This window comes from Ovis aries, chromosome 1, assembly GCF_016772045.2.
Source record: "Ovis aries strain OAR_USU_Benz2616 breed Rambouillet chromosome 1, ARS-UI_Ramb_v3.0, whole genome shotgun sequence".
Classification (NCBI taxonomy): Eukaryota; Metazoa; Chordata; class Mammalia; order Artiodactyla; family Bovidae; genus Ovis; species Ovis aries.
The window spans coordinates 266754337-266778486 of record NC_056054.1 but is presented as its reverse complement, the minus strand read 5'-3'; the positions used below and the strand labels follow the sequence as shown (position 1 = coordinate 266778486).

Here is a 24150-nt window from a genome sequence, read left to right as displayed (position 1 = left end):
AGATCTCTTCAAGAAAATCAGAGATACCAAGGGAACATTTCATGCAAAGATGGACACAATAAAGGACAGAAATAGTATGGACCTAACAAAAGCTGAAGATAAAAAAAGAGGTGGCAAGAATACACAGAAAAACTATACAAAAAAGATCTTAATGACATGGATAACCACAACGGCGTGATCACTCACCTAGAGCCAGACATCCTGAAGTGCGAAGTCAAGTGGGCCTTGGGAAGCATCACTATGAACAAAGCTAGTGCAGATGATGAAATTCCAGCTGAGCTATTTTAAATCCTAAAAGATGATGCTGTTAAAGTGCTGCACTCAACATGCCAGCAAATTTGGAAAACTCAGCAGTGGCCATGGGACTGGAAAAGGTCAGTTTTCATTCCAATCCCAAAGAAAGGCAATGCCAAAGAATGTTCAGACTATTGCACAATTGAACTCACCTCACACACTAGCAAAGTAATGCTCAAAATTCTCCAAGCAAGGCTTCAATAGTACATGAACCAAAAATGTTCAGATGTTCAAGCTGATTTAGAAAAGGCAGGCGAACCAGAGATCAAATTGCCAACATCTGCTGGATCATCGAAAGAGCAAGAGAATTCCAGAAAAACATCTACTTCTGCTTTATTGACTATGCCAAAGCCTTTGACTGTGTGGATCACAATAAACTGGAAAATTCTTTAAGAGACAGGAATACCAGACCACGTTACCTGCCTCCTGAGAAATCTGTGTGTAGATCAAGAAACAACAGTTAGAACCAGACATGGAAAAACAGACTGGTTCCAAACCGGGAAAGGAATATGACAAGGCTGTGTATTGTCACCCTGCTTATTTAACTTGTATGAAGAGTACATCATTTGAAATGATGGGCTGGATGAAGCACAAGCTAGAATCAAGATTGCTGGAAGAAATATCAATAACCTCAGATATGCAGATGATACCACCCTTATGGCAGTAAGTGAATAAGAACTAAAGAGCCTCTCAATGAAAGCGTAAGAGAAGAGTGAAAAAGCTGGCTTAAAACTCAACATTCAAAAAAACGAAAATCATGGCATCCAATCGCATTACTTCATGGCAAATAGATGGGGAAACAATGGAAACAGTGAGACTTTTTATTTTCTTGGGCTCCAAAATCACTACAGATGGTGACTGCAGCCATGAAATTAAAAGATGCTTGTTTTTTGGAAGAAAAGCTATGGTTTTTCCCGTAGTCATGTATGGATATGAGAGTTGTACCATAAAGAAATCTGAGAGCTAAAGAGTTGATGCTTTTGAACTGCGGTATTGGAGTAGACTTTTGAGAGTCCCTTGGACTGCAAGAAGATCAAACCAGTCCACCCTAAAGGAAATCAGTCCTGGGTGTTCATTGGAAGGACTGATGCTGAAGCTCCAATACTTTGGCCACCTGATGCAAACAAGTGACTCACTGGAAAAGACCCTGATGCTAGGAAAGATTGAAGGCAGGAAGAGAAGGGGACAGAGGATGAGATGGTTGGATGGCATCAGCAACTTGATGGACATGAGTCTGAGCAAGCTCTGGGATGATGATGGACAGGGAAGCCTGGTGTGCTGCAGTCTGTGGGGTAGCAAAGAGTCCGACATGACTGAGCAACTGAACTGAACTGATATATATATATATATAAACATCAAGGAAATTAAAATGGAAGAAGGCAGTAATGGAGGACTAGAGGAACAGAAGAGACAAGATACAAGGAAAACAAACTGCAAGTAGTGACGCATATGAATCTAGAACATTATTCTAGGTGAAGCAATCAAACACAAAACACCACATACCACATGATTTGATTTCAATAAAACATCCAGAAAAGGCAAATCTACAGAAACAGGAAGCAGACTGGTAGTTGTCAGGGGCTGGGAGAGGAGAGAGACTGCTAATGGGTGGGGGATTTCTTCTCTGGTGATACAAATATTTTGGAATAAGATACAACTTTGTGAATATACTAAAAACCACTGTACTGTATACTTCAAAAAGAGAGCTTTTTATGATCTAAACAAAGCTGCAATCTAAAACAAAACAAACCCACAGTAAAAATCATTGTGAGTAGTGAAGGTCACTTATGTGCAGAGTTCCTTTCCTAGAAATAGGCTCATTAAAGAAGAAAAGGCTTGATGTGGCAGCTGCTGAGTTGCCAAAGCAAGACCATGAAAGGGACTCCAATTTCCCCAGATTTATACACAGCTGACTCTCAAAGATGATGCTGAACCATGACATTCAACCTATACACACACCACGCAGCATGCGGGATCTAGTTCCCCGACCAGGGATCAAACTTGTGCCCCCTGCACCGGGAGTGCAGAGTCTTAACCACTGACCACCAGGGAAGTCCCACAGATTTTGTTTCAACAGTTAATACGCAGTCCAGGCGGCTGAATCTGGGAATTCAGAGCAACGGCAGGTATGGAGGAACCACATATACTGAGGGCCAACTATAAACGAGATACAGATTTTCGACTGTGTAGAGCATCAGCACCCCTAATTCCATGTTGCTTAAGGAACAACTACTTGATGACAATTTCTAAGCAGAAAAGATAGGCTAACTAGTCACTTTAAATATAAAAATGAATGAAAAAAGTTGCCTAAAAAACCCTCGGTTTCTTAAACAATGAAAATATGCTTTAATTCTGCATACCAAAATTAATTTAGACTAAAATATTCTTTGCAGATGAGGAAAGATAACAATAAAACGGAACTGTGGCTCCTAACCCAGTACCTGTAACGGTGTGACCTGCTGCTCCAGGGAGGCTTCTGGCTTACACTCCAGCAGCTCCAGCTCCTCCTCCCGCCCCGCCTGGGGATCTGAGCACTGGACCTCGGGTTCCTGCTGAGTGGGAAGGAAGGTCAACCTGAGCCATGAGCACGTACGTGGATATGTGGCAGGTGCAGCTCACACTTCATCCACGTGTTTTCACTGTGATGATGCACAGGACCTCCCTGCACACCACTGTTCCCCATGCTGCCTGAGTAAACTCTGCTTTACAGATCGAATTCTGTTCAATCTGCCATGTGCTAAATGGTAAAGTCAATAGAAGTTTTTAAGAAACTATTGCCAGGTTTTTCTAAAAATCCACAGAATTCTATGGGAAATGTGATATATATTTTAATCATCAAAAAATGGATACACCTACAGAAAAAAATAAGCAGTATTATCCAAAGAACACAAACGCAGTATTAAAAACAAATTCAACTGATAATTGAAGACATTCAAACTATATTGAAAACAACCACAGGTCTCTTACGATTTTAAAAAATGCTATGAACAGAGCTTTTGCTTTGCCAGAAAGAGCGAGACTGCCTGCACAATCAACAGTGAGCACACGACAGCTGACTCCCGCTTCCCTTCCCTGCTCCGTGCCCCCAACGTAAGGGCCACTTCTACATGGGACACTTATCTCTAAAACAGGAAATCAGGCTTACGTGTTCAGAGAACTATTCTCACAACCAAACTCCAGAGCGAAGTAACCTGCAAAGTAACCCAATCTCACAGGCCCTGGGTAAACAACTCTTTTGATGAGTGACACTGCTTCTCAAACAGGTGCGAGATATTTGTGGCCCAGATAAAACCTGTTCACAGAGGAAGAACAGCGCGTCCCTGCTATTTTGGGAACAATGACCATGGCACCCAGGAGACGCCCAGCAAGGCTTCATGGAATATCTGTCTGCGAGGAAAGCCTGAGGGAAGAGGGCAGAAGGTGGCAAATACTGCCTGCAAATATCCTCCCGGCCCAGGAACCGACATGGGCTATTCTCCTGTCCTGGGTGTAGACATGAACCTCAACTATTCTCCCAGCCCATGGGTAGACGTGGACCTGAACTATTCTCCCAGCACATGTGTAGACGGACTATTCTCCTGTCCTGGGTGTAGACACGAACCTGAACTATTCTCCCAGCCCATGGGTAGACATTGACTATTCTGTCCCGGTTACAGGCATGAACCTGAACTATTCTCCCGGCCCGTGTGTAGATGTGGACCTGAACTATTCTCCTGCCCTGGTGTAGGCGTGGACCTGAACTATTTCCCTGTCCCATGTGTAGACACGAAACTGAACCATTCTCCCAGCCCAGGTGTAGACGTGGACCTGAACTATTCTCCTGTCCCATATGTAGACATGGGCATGAACTATTCTCTTGTCCTGTGTGCAGACATGGACCTAAAGCATTTTCCTGGCCCAGGTGTAGACGTGGGCATGAACTATTCTCTTGTCCTGCGTGCAGACATGGACCTAAACCATTTTCCTGGCCCAGGTGTAGACATGGGCACGAACTATTCTCCTGGCCCGTGTGCAGACATGGGCATGATCTATTCTCCTGGCCCAGGGGTAGACGTGGGCATAAACCATTTTCCTGGCCCAGGGATAGACGTGGGCATTAACTATTCTCCTGGCCTGTGTGTAGACGTGGGCATGAACTATTCTCCCGGCCCGTGTGTAGACATGGGCATGATCTATTCTCCTGGCCCGTGTGTAGATCTGGACTGGAACTGTTCTCCCACCCCTGCGTGTATCCCAACTTGACCTACCACAGAAAGAAACTGGGTCTCAGGCTGGATCTGTGATGACATTAAGAGATCACTATTAACTCTGTAGGGCAGCGTGGAGCATGCTTCTAGTTTACTTGGGCGGCTTGATGCACTGAGACTGGCACGTACCCCATGGGCAGTCCCGTCCTGAACTATTCTCTGTTTCTGTTGAAATTTTCTCCAAAGCAAAGTTAAAATGGGAAGAAATGGCATATCTCACCTCCCCACAAACCCAGCTGTTTTCTCCTGTGAAATGAGCGAGACAAAAAGGTCACTTAGACAGTATCTAATGCTTACATATCCTTCCTAACAAAGGAATGATGTACTTCAACACACAACTAGAGAAATATTCCCCAAATGCTCTCAATGCTTGAACAAGAGTCAACACACAAGTACAAAAGCGCTGAGCCAAGGAGCACGCATGACACGTGTGTCACCAACAGGCAATAGAACGAGCAGGATGAATGAACAGGAGCCCGCAAAGATTCCTGGAGGGAAGGGTCGTCAGCCAGTAAATAAGCCTCTCAGCAGGTACGAGGCCCGCCCAGCACCCACTCCACACAGACTTCATGAAACACCCTCGGCACTGTGATGGAGAGAAGCTTCTGGAGACCCAGCGGCTCTGTTGATGCCACCAGCACCCCTGTGGGGGCCAGAGTCTGAGCCCTAGGTCATTCCTGAAGCCACCACTGCCCAGAAGGAGGCGCACTGTCCACCCACAGCCACCCCTCTGCGAGGGGCACCCCCTGCCGGGCCTCCTGTCTCCGCAGCATAGTCACGTGACCGTCCCTGAGACCCTGACAGGCTGCGTGGTGCTGCTGCCCAGGGGGCAGGACCCTGGCATGTGCCCTGCCCTCCTCCAGGGGCCACATCACTGCACCCCACATGCCTCCTCTGTCCCACGCACCCTCACCCCTCACGCCACCTATGTGCACATTTTACACTAATAAGATGAAGGCACGGTTTAAAACACACGGTTTTCCCGTGTAAGAGACACACACTTCTCCCTCTCAATGTTCTTTCAAAACTCCATTTTCTTCAAACCCTATAAACCGAGGGAATCCAGTTTAAATCCACAGGTTGGGACAAAGCCCCTTCCCCAAGCACCCTTCTGCCTGGGAGGAATGGAAGCTGACAGCTGACGGCTCAGAAGCAGACCAGCCTGGGGGCACCTCAACCCAGGGACACCTGCCCTGGGCCACACCCAGGGACCGCCCAGAGGCTCACGACCCCACGGGAGCCTGCCCAGCCCTCCCGGAACTCACTCACGGTCTCGCCCACAGACCACACAGGACAGGCAGAGCCAACGAGTGAAGTGAAGCCCCATTGCCTCTGCAGGTTGGGTTGCCCTTTTCCTCCCATGCTTAGACAAGCTGAACCAGACCAGAGGACGAAACCCTCCTGGGAACATCCACTCATACACAAAGCACGTCTCAGTCGGAAACGAAGGTTCTCCTGGTATCTGTGTTTCCACAAGGCTGAGGTTTCCTGCTTTGTGACCTAGAGTACCTACTTGTGACGTGACAAAGCACGAAGCCACAGAACAGGACTGTTTTTGAGGGCCGGGCATGCACATCTGCCAAGTCAGTGCAGAGCAATGTGCCCCCACGCTGACTTCAACTTCTAACCAATACGTCCTGCTCACAACGCATGGGGCCAGGGGCCTGCAGACAAGGCAAGCCTGGTGCTGGCAGGGCCACAGGGCCACGGGGCCACCTCCAGAGAGCACCCACCACGGGGACAATCGCTGCCCGACACAGACCGCCCCAGACACAGGACAAAGCGCTCTACCTCACAGAAACAACACAAGCCCCAAGGAGCACAGTGAACCCACTGCAAGCTCACAGGAAAGGCCACACCTGGACACCAGCTGCCAAAAGCCTTCACCAAGGAGCTGCGACCAAAAAATGCCGTAAAACCCACTGTTCTGTACCTGCCTCACCAGGAAACCCATGGCTGGTGGGGGGCAGCGGGCAGAGGGCAGGGGCACCAGACATGCGTGCAGCTGACATGAGCGGGTCCTAGGGAAGGGCAAAGTCCCTGTCCCCGCCCCATCCACACACCTCACCTTGCGAGCCCCGTGCAGCCAGAGGGCTCTCACGCCTTCTGGGGGCTCCATGCTCCCATCCCCTCTCAGGCTGTCCTCTGCGGACTGAGGCTCTTCGGCACATCGCAGCTCCAGCAGCTCCAGCACCTGGGTCAAGACCCCGTGGTGAGCCACATCCTCCTTCTGCAGCCGCTCCTCCAGGTCCAGCCGCAGCAGCTCCAGGGCCCGCCGGTGCCTGCCCTGCACGGCCTGCAACTCAGACAGGTACTGCAAGCGCAGAGCATCCAGGTGTGACGCGTGTCTGGCCTCCAACACACTGACTTCAGCAACGTGTTTCACCTGCGACTCAGCCTCACGCGCCTCTGCCAGGGCCCACCGCTCACGCTCGAACGAGGACCTCAGCGCATCCACCTCGGCCTGGCGCCTGGTCTCCAGCTCCGCGGTCAGGGACAGGATATGCCGCTGGTGCCCCTCCTGGAGGAGCCGCAGTTCGTGCGCATGCTGTTTCTGGGCCTCCCGCAGGAAGGCATCTTGCTCTGCGGCCAGTTTCTCTGTGATTGCTCTACGTTCCTCCAAAAACCTGAGACAACAAGCCAAGTGAACACAGAGCCGGCGTGTAGCCACAAGAGCACCCCTGGGGAGCCCGCTGCCAGGGGGAGAGGCTGCCCCACCCAGATCCCGCCTGCTCTCCCTCCTCCCTGGGCACCACCACCAGCCGCGAGCCAATGGGGAAGGGGCCACGAAGCCAGAGGAGCTCAGGCGGGAGCCCAGCACCCCCGGCCACAAACTAGAGTGCAGGGCAGAGAGCCCCAGCCAGAAACCAGATACCGCAGGAAGCAGGGGGACTACCACTCGGCCAAGAGAAGACCTCAGCAGGGAAGGGGTGGCCTCAATAGTAGCCCCAGGGCTGCAAAGAGTGTTCAGAAGACCCAGGAACCAGCCTCCACGGGGTGACTCAGGGGCATGAAGCAGTGGCCCTGGCTGAGAGCAGAGTCAGGAGACACCCAGGGCCCCAGCAGGAACAGGGGAGAATCTGCACAGGTGCCGTGACACACCAGGCGAATGACAAGAGCCGGGACATGTCTCAGGTACCACCTGCCCACCAGCCACCATGACAGCCTCTCCACAGACCAGCCCACGAGGAGGACACTAGGGTCTCGTGAGCCCACACGTCGCACCTGTGTCCATCCAGCTCACATGGTGGGTCAGGATTTGAACTCAACCCTCAGACCCCAGGCCAGGAGTCTGGGCACCTGCCTCAAGACGCTGGGGAGCGGATGACACACAAGAAGCAGCTCCAACGATCCCAGCGCTCATCAACACCCCTGGGCACTATAGCCCAGGTCTGCAAAGAGGCAGCAAGCCAACAACATCCTAGGCCTCCTTAACAACTTCAGGGAAGTATGTACATAGCTGGGAAATGCTGCTCATTTTTTTAATGAGTTTAAAAAACACAAGAAAATTCATGAATGAGCCACACAATCTTAGGATAAAAAGGCTGAAGTTCTGCTACTAAAAATCTAAAACATGCGAGAAACACACACGCTTGTCAAAGATGCACACGTGGCCGCATGGCTCACGGGACACAGGCCCCACAGGAGGGAGGGGGATGCCATTCCTGCCAGAGGCCTGCAGCCCTGAGAGCCACACACACCCTCCTGGGGCTCTGCCTCAGCCTCCTGGAGACCCGCCTCACCCTTGGGGGGCTCAGGGAGGGGACCTGCCTTTCCTCACTGGCCAGGGGGGTGGGCGGCTCCGAACATAACAGGCTGCTATACGGACGGCACCCACCTGCTCTGGGCCACCTTCAGCTGGAGGGCGCAGTCCTCCTTTAGGTGGAGCATGGCGAGCTCCTGGTCCTGGGCCCCTGGGGCCGGGCCACAGCCCAGCTCCCGGCCACACTGGCTGCACCGCAGAGACTCATCTCCGGGGAGTCCAAGCTCCAGCTGCCGAAGGCGGCCCTGTTGTTCCACCAGTGACCCCTCCAGGTCCAGGATCTGAGCTGCCTGCTGGTCTTGAAGTTGCCTCATTTCGGATTCTCGAAGCTCAAACCTGTTCATCATGGACCGCTTCTCAGACTCCACCTGTTCTCGCAGGTCAAGGAGCATCTTCGTCAGCCTCTCTTCAGCCCCTCTCCGCAGGTCCTCACTTGTAACTTTCCACTCAGCCTCTCTCTCCCTGAGTTCCTGTTTCATTTGCTCAATCCTCTCCTCAGCACTCTTCAGTTCTTCCTGGTGAGCTTCAACTAAATTCTGTTTCATCTGCAACCACACAAATTTTTTTAAGAAGGAAAAAATTAAATGAAAAGATCACTGGCCACAAAGACCCAAATCCATCTCTGAAGACAGAGAAGCTCTGTCAGCTATTAATACAAGCACTAGTCCCACAATGCTGGGCTGGATGAAGCACAAGTTGGAATGAAGATTGCTGGGAGAAATATCAATAACCTCAGATATGCAGAGGACACCACCCTTATTGCAAAAAGCAAAGAGGAACTAAAGAGCCTCTTGATGAAGGTGGAAAAGGAGAGTGAAAAAGTTGGCTTGAAAGTCAACATTGAGAAAACTAAGATCATGGCACCTGGTCCCAGCATTTCATGGCAAATAGATGGGGAAATAATGGAAACAGTGAGAGACCTTCTTCTCATGGGCTCCAAAATCACTGCTGATGGTAATTGCAGCCAGGAAATCAAAAAACACTTGCTCCTTGGAAGAAAAATTATGACCGACCTAGACAGCATATTAAAAAGCAGAGACATTATTTTGCCAACAAAGGTCCATCTAGTCAAGGCTACGGTTTTCCAGTGGTCATGTATGGATATGAGAGTTGGACATGAGAGTTGGACCATAAGAAAGCTGAGCACCAAAGAATTAACGCTTTTGAACTGTGGTGTTGGAGAAGACTCTTGAGAGTCCCCTGGACTGTAAGGAGATCAAACCAGTCAATCCTAGAGGAAATCAGTCCTGAATATTCACTGTAAGGACTGATGTTGAAGCTGAAGCTCTGATACTTTGGCCGCCTGACGTGAAAAGCTGACTCATTAGAAAAGACCCTGAAAGATAGAAGGCACGAGGAGAAGGGGACAACAGAGGATGATGGTTGCATGGCATCACTGACTTGATGGGCGTGAGTCTGAGCAAGCTTGAGGAGATGAGGGACAGAGAAGCCTGGCATGCCGCAGTCCATGGGGTCGCAAAGAGCTGGACACAATTAAGTGACTGAACAACACAGTCCCACAACATACGTGAACAGAGCAATGGGAGTGTTTCTCAGGCTGATGGAAATGATGGGAGACTAAAAGGCACAAATCTAAGACTATCTGGCTAAGTTCACCGTGTCCACTGCCCGGCACCTGGCCCCAACTGTTACCTCTAGGGCTGGCAGGTCTGGACACAGTCAAGGGGGGGGGGGGCCTCCTCTGCAGTGCCAAGGCCAGCTCAGGGGCTCAGACATGAGAGGGACCTCCCATCAAGGGGGGGGCCGGCCCCCTCCCCCAGCAGAACCACCGCCAGGCAGCACAGCTCACAGGCGAGCAGCAGACAGTAGGGCCAAGCCTCTGGACTTGCACCACGACGACCCAGGGTCTACAAGGGGCCTGAGCAAGAGGCTGGTGAGCTGAGACCAACACTCTTCAAGGTGTACGAAGAGGGACACGAACCAGAAAGCTGCACACACACAAATATTCTCATTTCAAAACAGGAGACAAAGTAGGTCAGCATACTGATCAATCATTGAGAAGAAACAAAACAAAACAAAACCAGAAAGGTTTGTGAAACTGACCTCAACCAGTTATTCAAGTCATTAAACTTTAGGGCCTGCTCCTAGTGATAGTTGAGAATCAGCTCTAATTGGAGGAAACAACTGCAGGCTCTGGATAAGATCCAGGAGATCCAGGGCTAGGAGCCCTGACACCCAGAGTAAAGAAATGCCCTGGGTGACCAACCCACTTGTGCCACGGACGTACACCTGGAAATGCTCCTTCTTTGAACCAGAAGAGCCAGGAAGTGAGGGGGAAAGCCCACCAGGACGGGCAGGAGGTTCCGGAATCCAGCCCAGTTCTCAGGCGGGTGCCTGGTCATGTACGAGCAGGTGGACAGAAGACACAGACCAGCCCAGAAGGCCTAAGCACACACCTTGGCCCGACACGGAGAAGAGGGGGAGGCCACTGGCTTCTGAAGGGGTCAGGGGCAGCCTCCTGGGACTGAGCCCTTGACCTGTGGGGTTGGCACTAACTCCAGGTAGATACAGTCAGAGGTAAAAAGTAAAATGGAGGGAAGAAGATGCTGCATCAGAGAAAACACACTGCACTGGTCAGAGAGCAGGTAGATTCCAGCACAAAGAAGCTATACCGGAAACGGGGCATTTCACGCATGATGAAAGCGCAGTTTCCCGAGAAGACACGATGACCATAAACGTGCAGTTAACAGAACCACCAAACACAGTGAACACTGTGAGAGCTAAATGCCAAGAGCTCGCTCCACATTCCTCTCGCGACAGTTCGCACGGGGAGAGCAATCAGGGGCCCAGGAAGCACTCAGACACTTGAACGTAAAAATCCATCAAGCAGTCTGTCCTTCAGGAACCCCCTGTGAGGCTACAGGCCTTTACATGCCCGTCCTCACGCCCAGTGCATGAGTAGGGGGACAACACGTGATCTGCCCGTGAAACTCGGCCTCGATGGAGGAGGACCTGGGACAGTGCCAGAGAGAGGAGGAGCGGGGCAGCCACAGAACTGCCAGATGGCCACCTGGGCCTTGCAGAATCTCCAGGCCTCGGCAAGGCCGCTAGTAATTTAGGGGAGGCGCCCAAGCTGTGGGCCGGGGTCTCATCACTGCATGTCCACGGCTGCAAGTCTCAGTCAATGGAGAGAGCCTGGCGGCTGGAACAGCGCAGAAGACGCAGTGGACAAGGCCTGAAGGTGGCCTCGCCACCCACCCTGGCACCGCTCTGAGGACCCGGTCAGTTCCCCTAAGCCCCGCAGCCTCTGTAAGAGTTAGGATTACACACGTGGGACCAAGCTTAGGTGGCAGCCCATCCCCACCCAAGGGAGGCACCCAGCAACACTGCTGCAGGGCAGAGGGTGGCACTGACCTCGGAGCTTGTGCTGACCTGGCCAGTTCACATGCGGCCCTGTGGATGCGAGCATCGCTGCAAGGTAAGCCATTTCAACTTACTTTCTCCAAGTCCTCTTTCAGGCAGATTTCACGCTGCAACTTCTCCTGCAAATTTCTATTTTCTACTTTTAAGAGATCGATTTCTTCCTTGAGCTCCACTGGAAGAAGCACAAGCTGAGCCCTGTGTGCGGTTTCCAAACCCAAGTCTCCAGCCGGCACCTCTGTCTCCAAATCTAAGGCCGTGCTCTGTGCACACAGGAGAGGCTCCCGGGCAAGCTCTGTGGGACCAGGGGCAGAATCATCAGGCTGACCCTCCAACAGACAGGACACTGAGCTTCAGAAGCCCCAGACAACTGCGCGTAGACCCTGAAACCCCTGCGGGAGCACAGTACCAGAAGGGGACACAACACACCCGTCTGTAGCCCAGTGGGCACTGCCATGGGCACTGCACACAAGAAGCAGACGAGCAGACCTGTCCCGAGCTGTCCACACCCGCTGCTGCCCCTCTGGTCTGGGTACCGAGGAATCGGCCCCCCAGAGCTGCTCTGGCAAGGGCTCATCACTGTCCCAGGCTGGAGGAAGTGGCACGGGGCACAACCCAGGGGACTGGAAGATGCTGAGCAGCAGCCATGGGACACCGCTCACGTGGGAAGGAGAACGGGCAGGACAGGGCACCAGCAGGTGTGACCCCGCTCTCTGGGCCACGTGCTAGCCTTCCACAGGCCCACACAGCTCCAAGGGCCCCTGGCCCGGACCCTGAGTCACAGGCCCTCAAGGCAGGACATGTGGACGTGCCTCCTCAGCCTGATGCGGGACCCACCCTTTCCCGGGCTCCGTGTCCAGGGCCAGCCGTGCATCCGCTCTCCTGGGCCCCAGTCCATGCCCGGGATGACCACAGCTTCTCCATCCCCATGGCCCCCAGGGACCCCATGCTGCTGCCCAAGCAGACCCTCTCCTGACACACGGGGCCTGCTCCTCGACCCTGGGGAAGGGCCTTCGGCACCCCAGCTACAGAGTCAACAGCCAGCACGCGCAGTGCCAGCGGCTCTCGTGGGATGCGGTCATAGCCCAGAACACCCCTGTAGGCTGGCTGCCACAGGAGCACTTAAAAACATACCTTGGCCAAGCTCCTCCGAACCCCCTGCAGGCAGCTCTCCTTCTAACGCTTCCTGCTGGGCATCCTGGGAGGACGTCCCCGCTGCTAGTTGGCACTGGTGCTTTTCTTCTAACCATGTGCACAAACCCAGGCTCTCCTTTGGGGAAATCACAGAGAAAACCTTGTAAAGAGCCTCTCAGCTTGGTTCCCTGACCCTGCCTCCCACAGAGTTCCCCATGGAACCCCCCCTTCCTGAACCCTTCCTGAACACACCACACCACCTAGTGCCCCCACGTCTCACTCCAAGAAGGGAGGCAGGCATATCCACTGGAGTCAGCTGTGGGTTCGGGGCCTCCCTGTACCCCACACCCACTGGAACCCGGGGCCCACCTTCCACGTCCCGGGGTCAGACCTGCTGGGCCAGCCATATGGCCAAGGCCCTCGGCTGAAGGGATCCCCTCACTCCCTGCTCCACACTTCCCATCCAGAGCCCATGCTGGGCCACTCCCCTCAATGACGCTCCTGGACACAGACTCCCTAGCATCCTCGTGTGAGGATGAGAGGGAGGGCAGAGGGACCTGAGGCTGGGTCAGCCCTTCCTGCTCCCTCCAAGAGGCAACCTGTCACCAATCTCCCTCAGATTCAACAGAGATCTCGTCAGCCTAAACATCCAGCTCTCAATAAGCTCAAATCATCCTTTAATCAAGACTGAAGTCCTCTCGTATGGTCACTGGAGAAAACAACTTGACTGATGGGCGGAATCAAGTGCCCCCCCTCACTCAGCGCACAGTGGGTCAGGCTTCTGAGTGGAAGAGCAGACCCAGCAAGTCGGGTGAGAGCGACTTACCGTTCAGGGAAAGAAAAGGGGCCAGACATCAGCCCCGCCGAGCAATGGCCAGTTCCAGACGACAAAACAAAAATAAAACACAGGAGAGTGGGGGCAGGGAGATGAGAGCAAGGGCTGCCAGCTTTGGAGAAATAGGCAGAAACACGGCAGCAACACCCAGACATGTGAAAAGACATCCTGGCTCAGTGACAACCCAGGAGTCGCAGCCAGAGATTTACTGGCCAGGGTCAGCGTTGGCCAGAGGGGCGTGAGGGGTCCCACAGCCAGCTAGGGGGAGTTCCACCAGGCACCCTCAGTCCACATGACATGTCAACACGTCAAATACACACCAGGCACAGGCATCCACCATGCACACAAGCCCACACACAGGACTTCTGCTCAAACACACATACGCTCTATGTTTTTACATTCCCTCAGACGATGAGACACAATTTATAAACCTACGAGAAGAAACAGGGACAGAGGTGACCAGTGGGCCAGCGGTGAGCAACCGCTGGAGAGCGCAGGCACACAGAAGGCTCGGAGGAGCACACGTGAGCTGCCCACACACCCGGGAGGCAGGCAGGGGGTGCAGGGGGCACAGAGGTAACTGCAAGACCCCCAGGGGCTACAGATTACAGAGGCTGGCAAGGGGTGGGGACCCCACTGTGTCCCTCACCTCACGGAGCCCAGCAGGAGACTGGTAGAGACCAATGGCCCTGGGAGAGAAGGCTGCACCCTCCCCCCGGGTAGAGCCCTCCCCCCTCAGTCAGACAGCCTCCAAGACCCCACAGTGCTTCACGCCTCCTGGGATGGCACAGCCTTCGGGCACCAACCAATGCACAGACCACCATCGTCCCACATAACACAGAGACCCAGATGGATAGAGACAGAGCAGAAACCTCTCAACACTAACAGTCACCGTCAGAGAAGAGACCAGGAGCACTCCATCCCTGACACTGAGCAGAGAACGAAGACTAGAACACAGAGCCAGAAAGCAAAGTCCTTAGAAATTAAAAATGACTGACACTTCCCTGGGGGTCCAGAAGCTTCAGATGCAGGGGGCATGGGTCCAATCCCTGGTCAGGGAACTACGATCCCACATGTCCTGTGGCATGGCCAAAAAATGCCAACATAAGAAAACTTTTAAATGATAATGGAGATAAGAAACTCAACTTCGGAATTAGAGGAGCGAAGATCTCCTACCCTCAAAGACGCCTAGACAAATGTAAGAAGAGAAATGAGGACTGAAGGACACCAGCGGTTTCCCTCTGGAGGCCCAGTGCGACACTTGCTCACAGGAGACTCAGAAAACAGAGTGCACTGAAGAACTGGCGTCCAAACAGCTGAGCAGCAGCTCCAGACATCGATCTGCTTCTCTCACTGCGCACTGAACCCAGGGACAGTAAGGTGTGCCCCTGGAAGCTGCAAGAAAACCCGGGGAGTCGTAGGAACTGCAGACACATCTACTGTCTCCTGACTGGCACAGCAGCCGTCACAGCAGATACACTGTATTCTCCCATGGCTGACCCAGCAGACACAGCCGTGACACAGCCTCAAGGGCTTTTCAGGTGGAGCTTATTTATGCTTACAGAGCAAAAGTAGCCCATGGCCAAGCGGGGTCATCGTGACGCGCAGTGCTATAAGTGATCTCAGCTGTCATATAAACATGTATTTACACAACACGGGGTGAGAGCAAGAAGCCACGGGCCGAGAGAGCCTGGCCGCGCCATTCTGGCTAATCTGCTCTTTCCCTACAGTGTCCCAGACTGAAGAGAGTCAAGGCCCTACCTCTGCCTAGGATGAAAAATGGACCCAAACCCAGACTAAGTGCCGTCACAGGACTCTGAGGAGCATGGGGGGCTAAGAGCTGCTGGAGGCTCCCTGGGTTGAAATGGCATGGGTTGCCATTTCCATCTCCACGGGATCTTTCCCACCCAGGAACTGAAACCAGGTCTCTTGCATTGCAGGCAAATTCTTTACTGACTGAGGTATGAGGGAATCCCTGATGAATGTTGGGATAATGTGTGGCTTTTCAAATTAGTGATTTTGTTTTCTTTGGGTAAATACTTAGGAGTGGAACTGCTGTATCTATTTTTAATTTTTTGAGGAACCTCCTTCAAGTCAGGCTGACAGCACAGCCTTGCCCAGAGCTGGGGCCGGGAGGACAAAGAAGCCACTCGCCCCCTGGAGCTCTTCGTCCAGACAGGTGCACAAGGCTTCCAGCATCACAGAGAGCCCGGTGAGCCCCACTGCCAAAGGACAGAAAGGCCAGAGACGGATGGCACGGAGGCCACTGGCAGAGAGCACAAAGGCCACTGGGAACACGCCCAGCACGCACGCACCCAGTGCTTCCCTCTCAGCGCAGGTCACCAGCACGCGTGAGGCAGGCGGTCAGGGAGCTCATGGAGAGTGTGGGACCTGGGAAGGACCCAAGCTGCCATCCACCCGCCTGCGAGTCGTGCTCTGAACCAGCCAGGGGGTCGTTTTAAACAAGCAGACACAGTCAGCCTGTGGAGATGCCAGAGACACAAGAGCAAGCCTCCCTCCACTCGCCAGTGTCATGGAAGAAGGCTTCTGTGAAAAGGATGGAAATCCAGACTTGAGAACATAAAGACAGCTCATTTCCCAACTAAAGATTAATGAAATACAGCCTTCTCATGATATACTGAGATGCTCATATACCTCAATAGCACACACACACACACAAAAACTGATTAAAAAGCAGGCAGAGACCTGCAACAGACATTTTTCCAAAGAAGACACCCAGACGGCCAAAAGTTACGTGAAAAGACACTCCACATCTCAAATCGTCAGAGAAACACAAATCAAAACCAGTGAGGTATCAGCTCACACCGGTTAGAGCAGCTACTGCTAAAAAAACAAATAACAAATGTCATCAAGGGTGTGGAGAAAAGGGAATGCTTGTGCACTGTTGGTGGGAAAGTAAACTGGTGCAGCCACTGTGGAAAACAGGAAGGAGGCTCCTCAAAAAATCAAAAATAGATACAGCAATGCCACTCCTCAGTATTTACCCAAAGAAAACGAAAACACTAATTCAAAAAGCCACAACACCCCAATATTCATCAGGGATTCCCTCATACCTTAAGTCAGTAGAGAATCTACCTGCAACGCGGGAGACCTTGGTTTCGATTCCTGGGTGGGAAAGATCCCGTGGAGATGGAAATGGCAACCCACGCCTGGAGAATCCCATGGACAGAAAAGCCTGGTGGGTTACAATCCACGCAGTCGCGAGAGCTGGACACGACTTAGCGACTAAACCACCACCGCCACCATTCATGGCAGCACTATTTACAACAGTCAGGACGTGGAAGCAGCCTGAGTGTCCATGTGCATACGGACAGACAGAGGAAGCTGTGGCAGCTACGCACGTACAGACCTACACACACACGAACTACTACTCGGCCACAGAAGAGGAGAGCCTGCCTCCTCCTGCAGCCTGGGGAGCAGGAGAGCCCGGTTCTCCTCCACAGAAGATGAGAACCCGCAACAACGTGGCCGCTCCTTGAGAGTGCCACACCAGGTGGGTCAGTCAGACTGAGAGAGAAGTGCTGCATGGACTCACTTCCATCTGGAATCTAAAAACCCACCTCCGGGAGAAGAAACTGGGGGCTGCCAGAGGCGGTGGAGGGGCTGCGGGCGAAGTGGGTGAAGGGGTCAAACTTCTAGTCAGAGGACAAGAGTCCCAGGGAGCCTGCACAGTACAGGGTACAGTCAACAAGGCTGTGCTGTCTATCTACAGGCGCCGAGAGACAGATCTGACAAGCTCTCATCGGGGTACAGCCAACAGTGCCACTCCATCTGTCTACAGGTGCTAAGAAAAGAGATCTTACAAGTTCTCATCAAGGTGCAGTCAACAATACTGTATGTCTATCTACAGGCGCTGAGAGAGATCTTACAAGTTCTCATCAGGGTAGAGTCAACAACACTATGTCTGTCTATAGACGCTGAGAGAGATCTTACAAGTTCTCATCAGGGTACAGCCGACAACACTGTATGACTGTCTTTCTACAGGCACTGAGAGAGATCTTACAAGTTCTCATCAGGGTACAGTCAACAACACTGTGTCTGTCTATAGGCGCTGAGAGAGATCTTACAAGTTCTCATCAGGGTACAGCCGACAACACTATGTCTGTCTACAGGCACTGAGAGAGATCTTACAAGTTCTCATCAGGGTACAGTCAACAACACTTGTCCATCTACAGGCACTGAGAGAGATCATACAAGTTCTCATCGGGGTACAGCCAACAACACTGTATTGTCTGTCTACAGGCGCTGAGAGAGATCTTACAAGTTCTCATCAGGGTACAGTCAACAACACTATATCTGTCTACAGGCACTGAGAGAGGAGATCTTACAAGTTCTCACTGGGTACAGTCGACAACACTATGTCTTTCTATAGGCACTGAGAGAAGTGGTCTTACAAGTTCTCATCAGGGTACAGTCAACAACACTGTACTATCTGTCTACAGGCGCTGAAAGAGGAGATCTTACAAGTTCTCATTGGAGTACAGTCAACGACACTACTGTCTGTCTACAGGCGCTGAGAGAGGAGATCTTACAAGTTCTCATAGGGGTACAGTCAACGACACCGTATGTCTATCTACAGGCACTGAGAGAGGGATCTTACAAGTTCTCATTGAAAGAAAAACGCTCCGACTGTGGAGGTGCAGGTTCACCAGACTGACCAAGGAGGCCCGTCACATTACACCCAGGCATCCAGTCATCACACCAACACTGGACACTCAGGTCCCGTCAGTCACACCTCAAGACACAACAAAGCCGGCCCATCACCTCAAGCTGCTCCCGCTGAAGGCCGAGTCTGTCAGGATGGTCTCTTTCTTCTTCTGGTGTCTCTTCCAAACAGGCACTGGGTGAATTCAGAGAGAAGCTGTAGCAAGAGCCTGACGTGGCACCTTGCCACCAAATCCCACTGTCCCTGGGACCCCACTTCTGTGACAATCTGCAGGGCCATGCCCACCCACTTTGGCCAGATGTCACCAACCACACCCACATGCAGGTCAGACCAGTGCCAGCTTCAACATCACCAGGCCAAGACCCAAACATGAGTGTGTTCTCCTGGGCTGGGCTGGAAGCCACTCACCTGGTCCCCATGGCCTCCAGCAGGGAGTCATCCCTCCCCTCCTGCAGCCGCCGCTGCAACAGGGTCAGGTCCTCCTGGTAGCTCCGCTCGGCCTCCCTCAGCTTCTCTTCGAAATAGAGCCTCAGCTGCTCCAGTTCGGACTCGTGCCGGCTCCTCTCCTGCTGCTGCTGCTGCTCCAAGTCTCTCTTCAGGAGCTCCAGCTCCTCCACGTGAGACGCCCGGGCCAGCAGCTGCTCACGCAACTCTTTATGGATGGACACAAGCGAACATCTCAGACACGGCACTCGAGGAAATGAGACACTGAAGACTCCACAGCGCAGGGCCAGCAGAGAAGTGTAAAGCAGGGGCCCCATCCCACCCCAAAACCTGTGAATGCACAAAGGCCCCCAGGGCTTGTGCTACGAGCACAGGGCCTGGAGCAGGAAGACCACCAGGGGGACCACCCGGGCGGCCTCGGCAAACCCCAGTGACCCATGGGAGCAGAGGGCTTTCTCAGGTTGGCTCCCCAAGCCACAGGGGCTCTGCAGACAGAGGAGGGGCCGCCTCTGGGCCACCAGCCAGCAGGAGATGGGACCTCGGTCCCACAGCACTAGATTCTATCAACGGGAAGTCAGGTCATGGCAGAGCCCAGCACCTTGACCTCAGCTGTGGGTAACCCTGGGCAGAAACAGCCATGCCAGCTCAGACTTCCAAGCTAATAAATGCGGGTGTTTTTAAGCTGCTGAGATGGAGGTGTTTTGTTTACAGCAATGGAACAGTAATACCGACCATAACAACTGTCACCACCACCACTATTCTGATTAAGAGGTGCTGCCAGCTGGCCCACCGCAGCCAGTGACCAGCTTTCAAATAATGGGGAAGGAAACAGGTCACTGTCCCAAATCTGCGTCCCCCATGAGGGCCGTAACCACACAGGGGAGGGCGCAGAGGCAGCACACAGGCTGTAACCCCTGTGTGAAAGCACAACTGAAGCCCAGGCTCAAGTCAGTCCACCAGCTCTGCCTGGAGCCGCCCTCTCCCAGGGACCACCACGGTGGGTATGGGGCACATGGAGCCTACGCACCCCTACAGCCATCAAGGGTGATCTCAGGTCCTTTCTCCTAACTCTGTCCTTCGTTCCCAACAACACAACAGGGCAGATCCTACTGTGCGAGGCCTGTGTGCAGAGCAGCAGACAAGCCCCCGCCTCCTGGCCCTGTGCTCCTGACTGGGTCTTGTGCCCTCAGGAAACGTGGCATCACCCTCCAAAATCAGAGCTCAGAGCCACAGGAGCCTGACAACACTTGCCAGAGGTAAGCCTGCAGGCCCAAGAGGTGATATGCAGCAAGGCACACCTGTGCCCCGAGTTCCCGCATGAGAACAGCGTTTCCACGGTGCTTAACCAAGCCCCGTCAGGAGCCGAGGCTCAAGTGTGAACGGTGTGTGTCAACACAAAGGAGGACACAGGCTTCCAGAATCATTGCTAGCTCGCCTATGGTGAAGCCCAGGGGCCGCCACAGCTCTACACAGTGACACCACAGACCTCAAAACGCACACAGGCTTACAAGACCACTTTTTCGGGCTTGCAAAACTGTTAACTTCTAGTTTGGGGTTTCAGCAGTTCAAACTGCAGCCTTGCATTCCAGGGACCTGGACTGGGAAGACAAGGTGCTCACCACTCAGCTCCTGCCTGCTGGACCTCGCGGACTCAAGCTGGGCCCCCAGGCACTGGATCTCCTCCCGGGACCGAGCCTGTAGCTCCTCATAGGATGCACGCAGCCTCTCCAGCTGGAAGAGCAGGCACAGTATGGGTGCCGGGCTGTGGCCCTGGCACCAGGTGAGAACGCAGCTGCCTCAGCCCAAGCCCACCCCATCCCCCAGTCGGCAGCCCGGAGACCATCCAGAGGAATCCATGGCGGCCATGGTCTCACATGTGGATGCCTCTCAGGCTGTGGGCTCGTTCCCTGCAGAGACCTGCCCCTACTTTGTTAAGGAGAGTGGAGAAGCCCCCTCCCACCAGCCCCCTTCCCTATCTGTGACCTTGGTCCCTTACCCTCATGCAGCCTGTTTGGTTTTCTCCAAGCTGCCTGGTCAACCTCCCTGGGAAGCATCTCCTCTTTCAGGGTAAACAGAGCTTGCACACTGGGTGTGTGCCACGTGCCAGCCAACCCTGCACCACTGGAGCTGAGGTGCACCACCCCCCTTCCTGGGGGCCTGGGTTGGAGTGGCTGCCAGGCTCCCCAAGTCACCAGCGTGGGGCCAAGCCTCCAAGGGAGAGGGTGGTGCTGGCCTGTGGCTGCCCGCTGCCTATGAAATGGGCCCTTCCTTTTTCAGGGCACAGGACAGAAGATGCCCCTCTGGCTGCCTGTTTCCAGGATGGGGGACTGCCACAGGCCCCACCCGGACAGGCTGCCCTCTGTCTGGAGGAGAGACAGGAGCCAGCACAGCAGGGCCAGATCCGGCTCCTCCTGGGCTCCATGACTCTCTCCCTGCAAACCCATGCACCAGCCTCAGCTAACTCCATCTGCCAGTCACTTTCTGATTTCTTGAATCAATGCATGGGGCACTGCTTGGCTGCTGGTCTTGGTGATAAAGGCCCTTCAGGTTCTTGAGTGAGATACATCCACATCACCCACATTTTGGTACGTAGAGTCCCACTGGAATAAAGTTCTGAAGATGTGAGCAGCAGAACCTTGCACCCTTGATGGCTGGAGCCTGTAGACATTCCAGGGGTGCTTGTCAATGGCACGAATTCTCCAAGGGTAGGACTGGACACCATCATTAAGTCACAGCCACAGACTTTACCTCCTGATGTGGCTACCTACTGCCTCTAGCAAATACTGAGAGTCCCTTTAAATTAGGGCTTAGAGTATGGAGGTCCCTCAAAAAACTAAAAACAAAACTGCCATATGACCCAGCAACTCCTGGGTATACACCCAAAATAATGGAAAAACTAATTTAAAAAGATATATGCACCCTGAAGCAACGAAAGTATCAACTGACAGACAAACGGATAAAGAAGACGTGGACACATATAGAACGGAGTACTGGCTGCACGTGCAGTCGCTCAGCCATGTCTGACTCTTGTGACTCCATGGACCGCAGCCCACCAGGCTCATTCTCCAGGCGAGAATACTGGAGTGGATTGCCATCTCTTCCTCCAGGGGATCTTCCTGACCCAGAGATCGAACCTGCATCTCCTAGGTCTCCTGCATTGGCCAGCGGGTTCTTTACCACTGAGCCATGTGGGAATCCCATAATGGAACACTACACAGCCATGAAAAAAAAATACTGCCATCCACAGAAACATGGATGGACTGGAGAATATTACACCAAGTGAAGTAAGTCAGAAGGAGAAAGACAAATACTGTATATTATCACGAACATGTGCAATCTAAAAAATAAAACAAATACATATACAAAAAGACTCACAGTTATAAAGAACAAGCTATGGTCATCAGTGAGGAGAGGGGAGGGGAGAGAGGCAAGTTAGGGGACGGGATTAAGAGGTACAAACTATTAAGTATAACTAAGTATAAAATCAACTATACTGTATAACACAGAGAATACAGACAATACTTTATAATAGCTATAAATAAAATATAATCTTTACAAACTGGGAATCACTATGCGGTGCATCTAAACTCACACAGTACTGTAATTCACCTACACCTCGATTTAAAAGTAAAAAAACATGTAACACAAATTAGGGCTTAAATTTTGGCTGATGACAGAGCGTGAATCCAATCCAGGGTCTCCTCAACTCCGTCCTGCACTGACAATTCAAAGAAAGAAGCCGGTGCCCACCTCCAGCTGGTTCTCCTTCTCCTTCTCTTGGAACTTCCGCTCCAGCTCCTCCAAGTACTGGCAGTGCTCCAACTGCAGGTCTGCGCGGAGCTTGCTCAGGGAGGCCTCGTGCTGCGCCTCCTGCGTCTGAAGGGAACCTGCCAACGGGCCAGGGCCTCAGTTTGTGACGGCAGTGTCCTCCACCTGCAGCGACAGCTGCACGCACCGCGTGTCCCCAGGCTCCCTGCAGACCCTGTTTTCTCGAGACTCTCTTCTTAGGACTCTCCTCTCCTCTGGGACAGAGGGAGGGAGGAGGAAGGGGAAGGCACAGGCCAGCAGACAGTGCCTATTGCCAGTGGGTGTCACCGTGTAGTAGAAAGTGAACGACTGCATATTACTTTTTTGGTAGCGAAACAAACATGTCCCAGTAGAAGAACACATAAAACTGTCTCTGAAACGAAGGGTTCTGGAAATTTCAGGGGACCTGAGAGGCCTGAGACCCAAGAGGCAGGACCACACTGGCTTTGTCCTGCTGGCCCGTCACACAACAGTCTCCCTAGGATGACACAGGAAAACCAGCCCCTCCAAACTTGCTCATGTTACTCAAAGACTCACATTCAGCTTGATTTTTGGCTTGAAAAACCTTCTCCAACTCAGCTTTCTGTTGTGCCAATTCTTTCTTAAACTGGTTTTGTAAATTCTCCAGTTCTGACCGATGCTTTTCCAATAATTCTTGGCGTAGGTTTTCTAAACATGAGTCTCTCTCAGATTCCCAGTCTTGCTTCAGAATCTAATTTAAATGAGAAAGAGGAAATGATAGCCAATGGTTGATTATTGAGGTAAAAATATTTCAACCTCGCATTCAAAACCCAGTCATCCCTGCTCAGACGAGACTATGAAGACAGCATGCGGCTTGAGACGTCCAGTCAGACAGGAACAGCAGCAGGCAAACATCCCAGGACACAGGGGCCTGGACCGCCGCCAGAAACAGAAGTGGCCTCGGAGCAGAAGCACAGGAACTTAGCTGACAAGCCAGACATCCGTCACCCACACAGACCCAGGTGCTGCAGCAATGTCACCCAGCTCTGCAGGGCCAGACTCTGTCCAAGCGCCCCAAGCTGGACAGCGGGGACTGAGGGTGCCCTGAGCTGGGGCCTGAGGCTGTCCTCCACTTGCCAGCTGTCCGGAGTGGCCAGGACACAGTCCCCAACAGCACCCGCTACCACTGCCGTCACCAGTGCCAAGAGCTCTTCTACAAAGATGGACTTGAAAAAGGGACGGGCCACAAGAGTCAAAAGTGTGGTGAGCGACTTCCTCAGAAAAGAGCTAATCCTCTTACACCCTAAATCAGAACTCTCCCCACTAAAGGGGGCGTGGAGTGGGAGCAGCAGGACAAGCAGAGCACTGGCCGGTGCGCTCAGCGCTGTCAGCACACCGACCTCTGCCTTCACCCCCGGGGACGCTCGTCCCGCATCTCCACCCCACCACGGCTTCCTAAGTAGTGTCCGCCTCTCCCGTCCCTGAGGACCGAGGTCTGCGTCCCGAGCACAGCCAGGGCCAGGCCACAGGGCTGCTCAGAAGCCAGACGGCAGGGAAGAGACTCCCATCGCACCAGGCCACACAAAAGACTCGAACA

The 24150-nt window shown here is 52.9% G+C and overlaps 1 protein-coding gene across 11 annotated transcripts in view; it reads right to left on the bottom strand.

The window, feature by feature from the left end:
* The window catches only part of PCNT (pericentrin), a 106580-nt gene that overhangs the window by 69253 nt on the left and 13177 nt on the right, over positions 1-24150 (bottom strand). For 8 of the 11 annotated variants that reach the window (XM_060396101.1, XM_060396119.1, XM_060396120.1 and 5 more), the window contains exons 6-15: positions 23130-23304; positions 22536-22672; positions 20405-20516; positions 18750-18993; positions 18440-18515; positions 12820-12955; positions 11763-11980; positions 8380-8849; positions 6610-7168; positions 2736-2846 (exon numbers count right to left, since the gene is read on the bottom strand). In XM_060396101.1, the coding sequence (XP_060252084.1) occupies positions 2736-2846; positions 6610-7168; positions 8380-8849; positions 11763-11980; positions 12820-12955; positions 18440-18515; positions 18750-18993; positions 20405-20516; positions 22536-22672; positions 23130-23304 (2238 nt within the window). The remainder of the gene's footprint in view (positions 1-2735; positions 2847-6609; positions 7169-8379; positions 8850-11762; positions 11981-12819; positions 12956-18439; positions 18516-18749; positions 18994-20404; positions 20517-22535; positions 22673-23129; positions 23305-24150) is intronic. The other 3 variants (XM_060396127.1, XM_060396129.1, XM_060396117.1) reach the window with 2 other exon arrangements.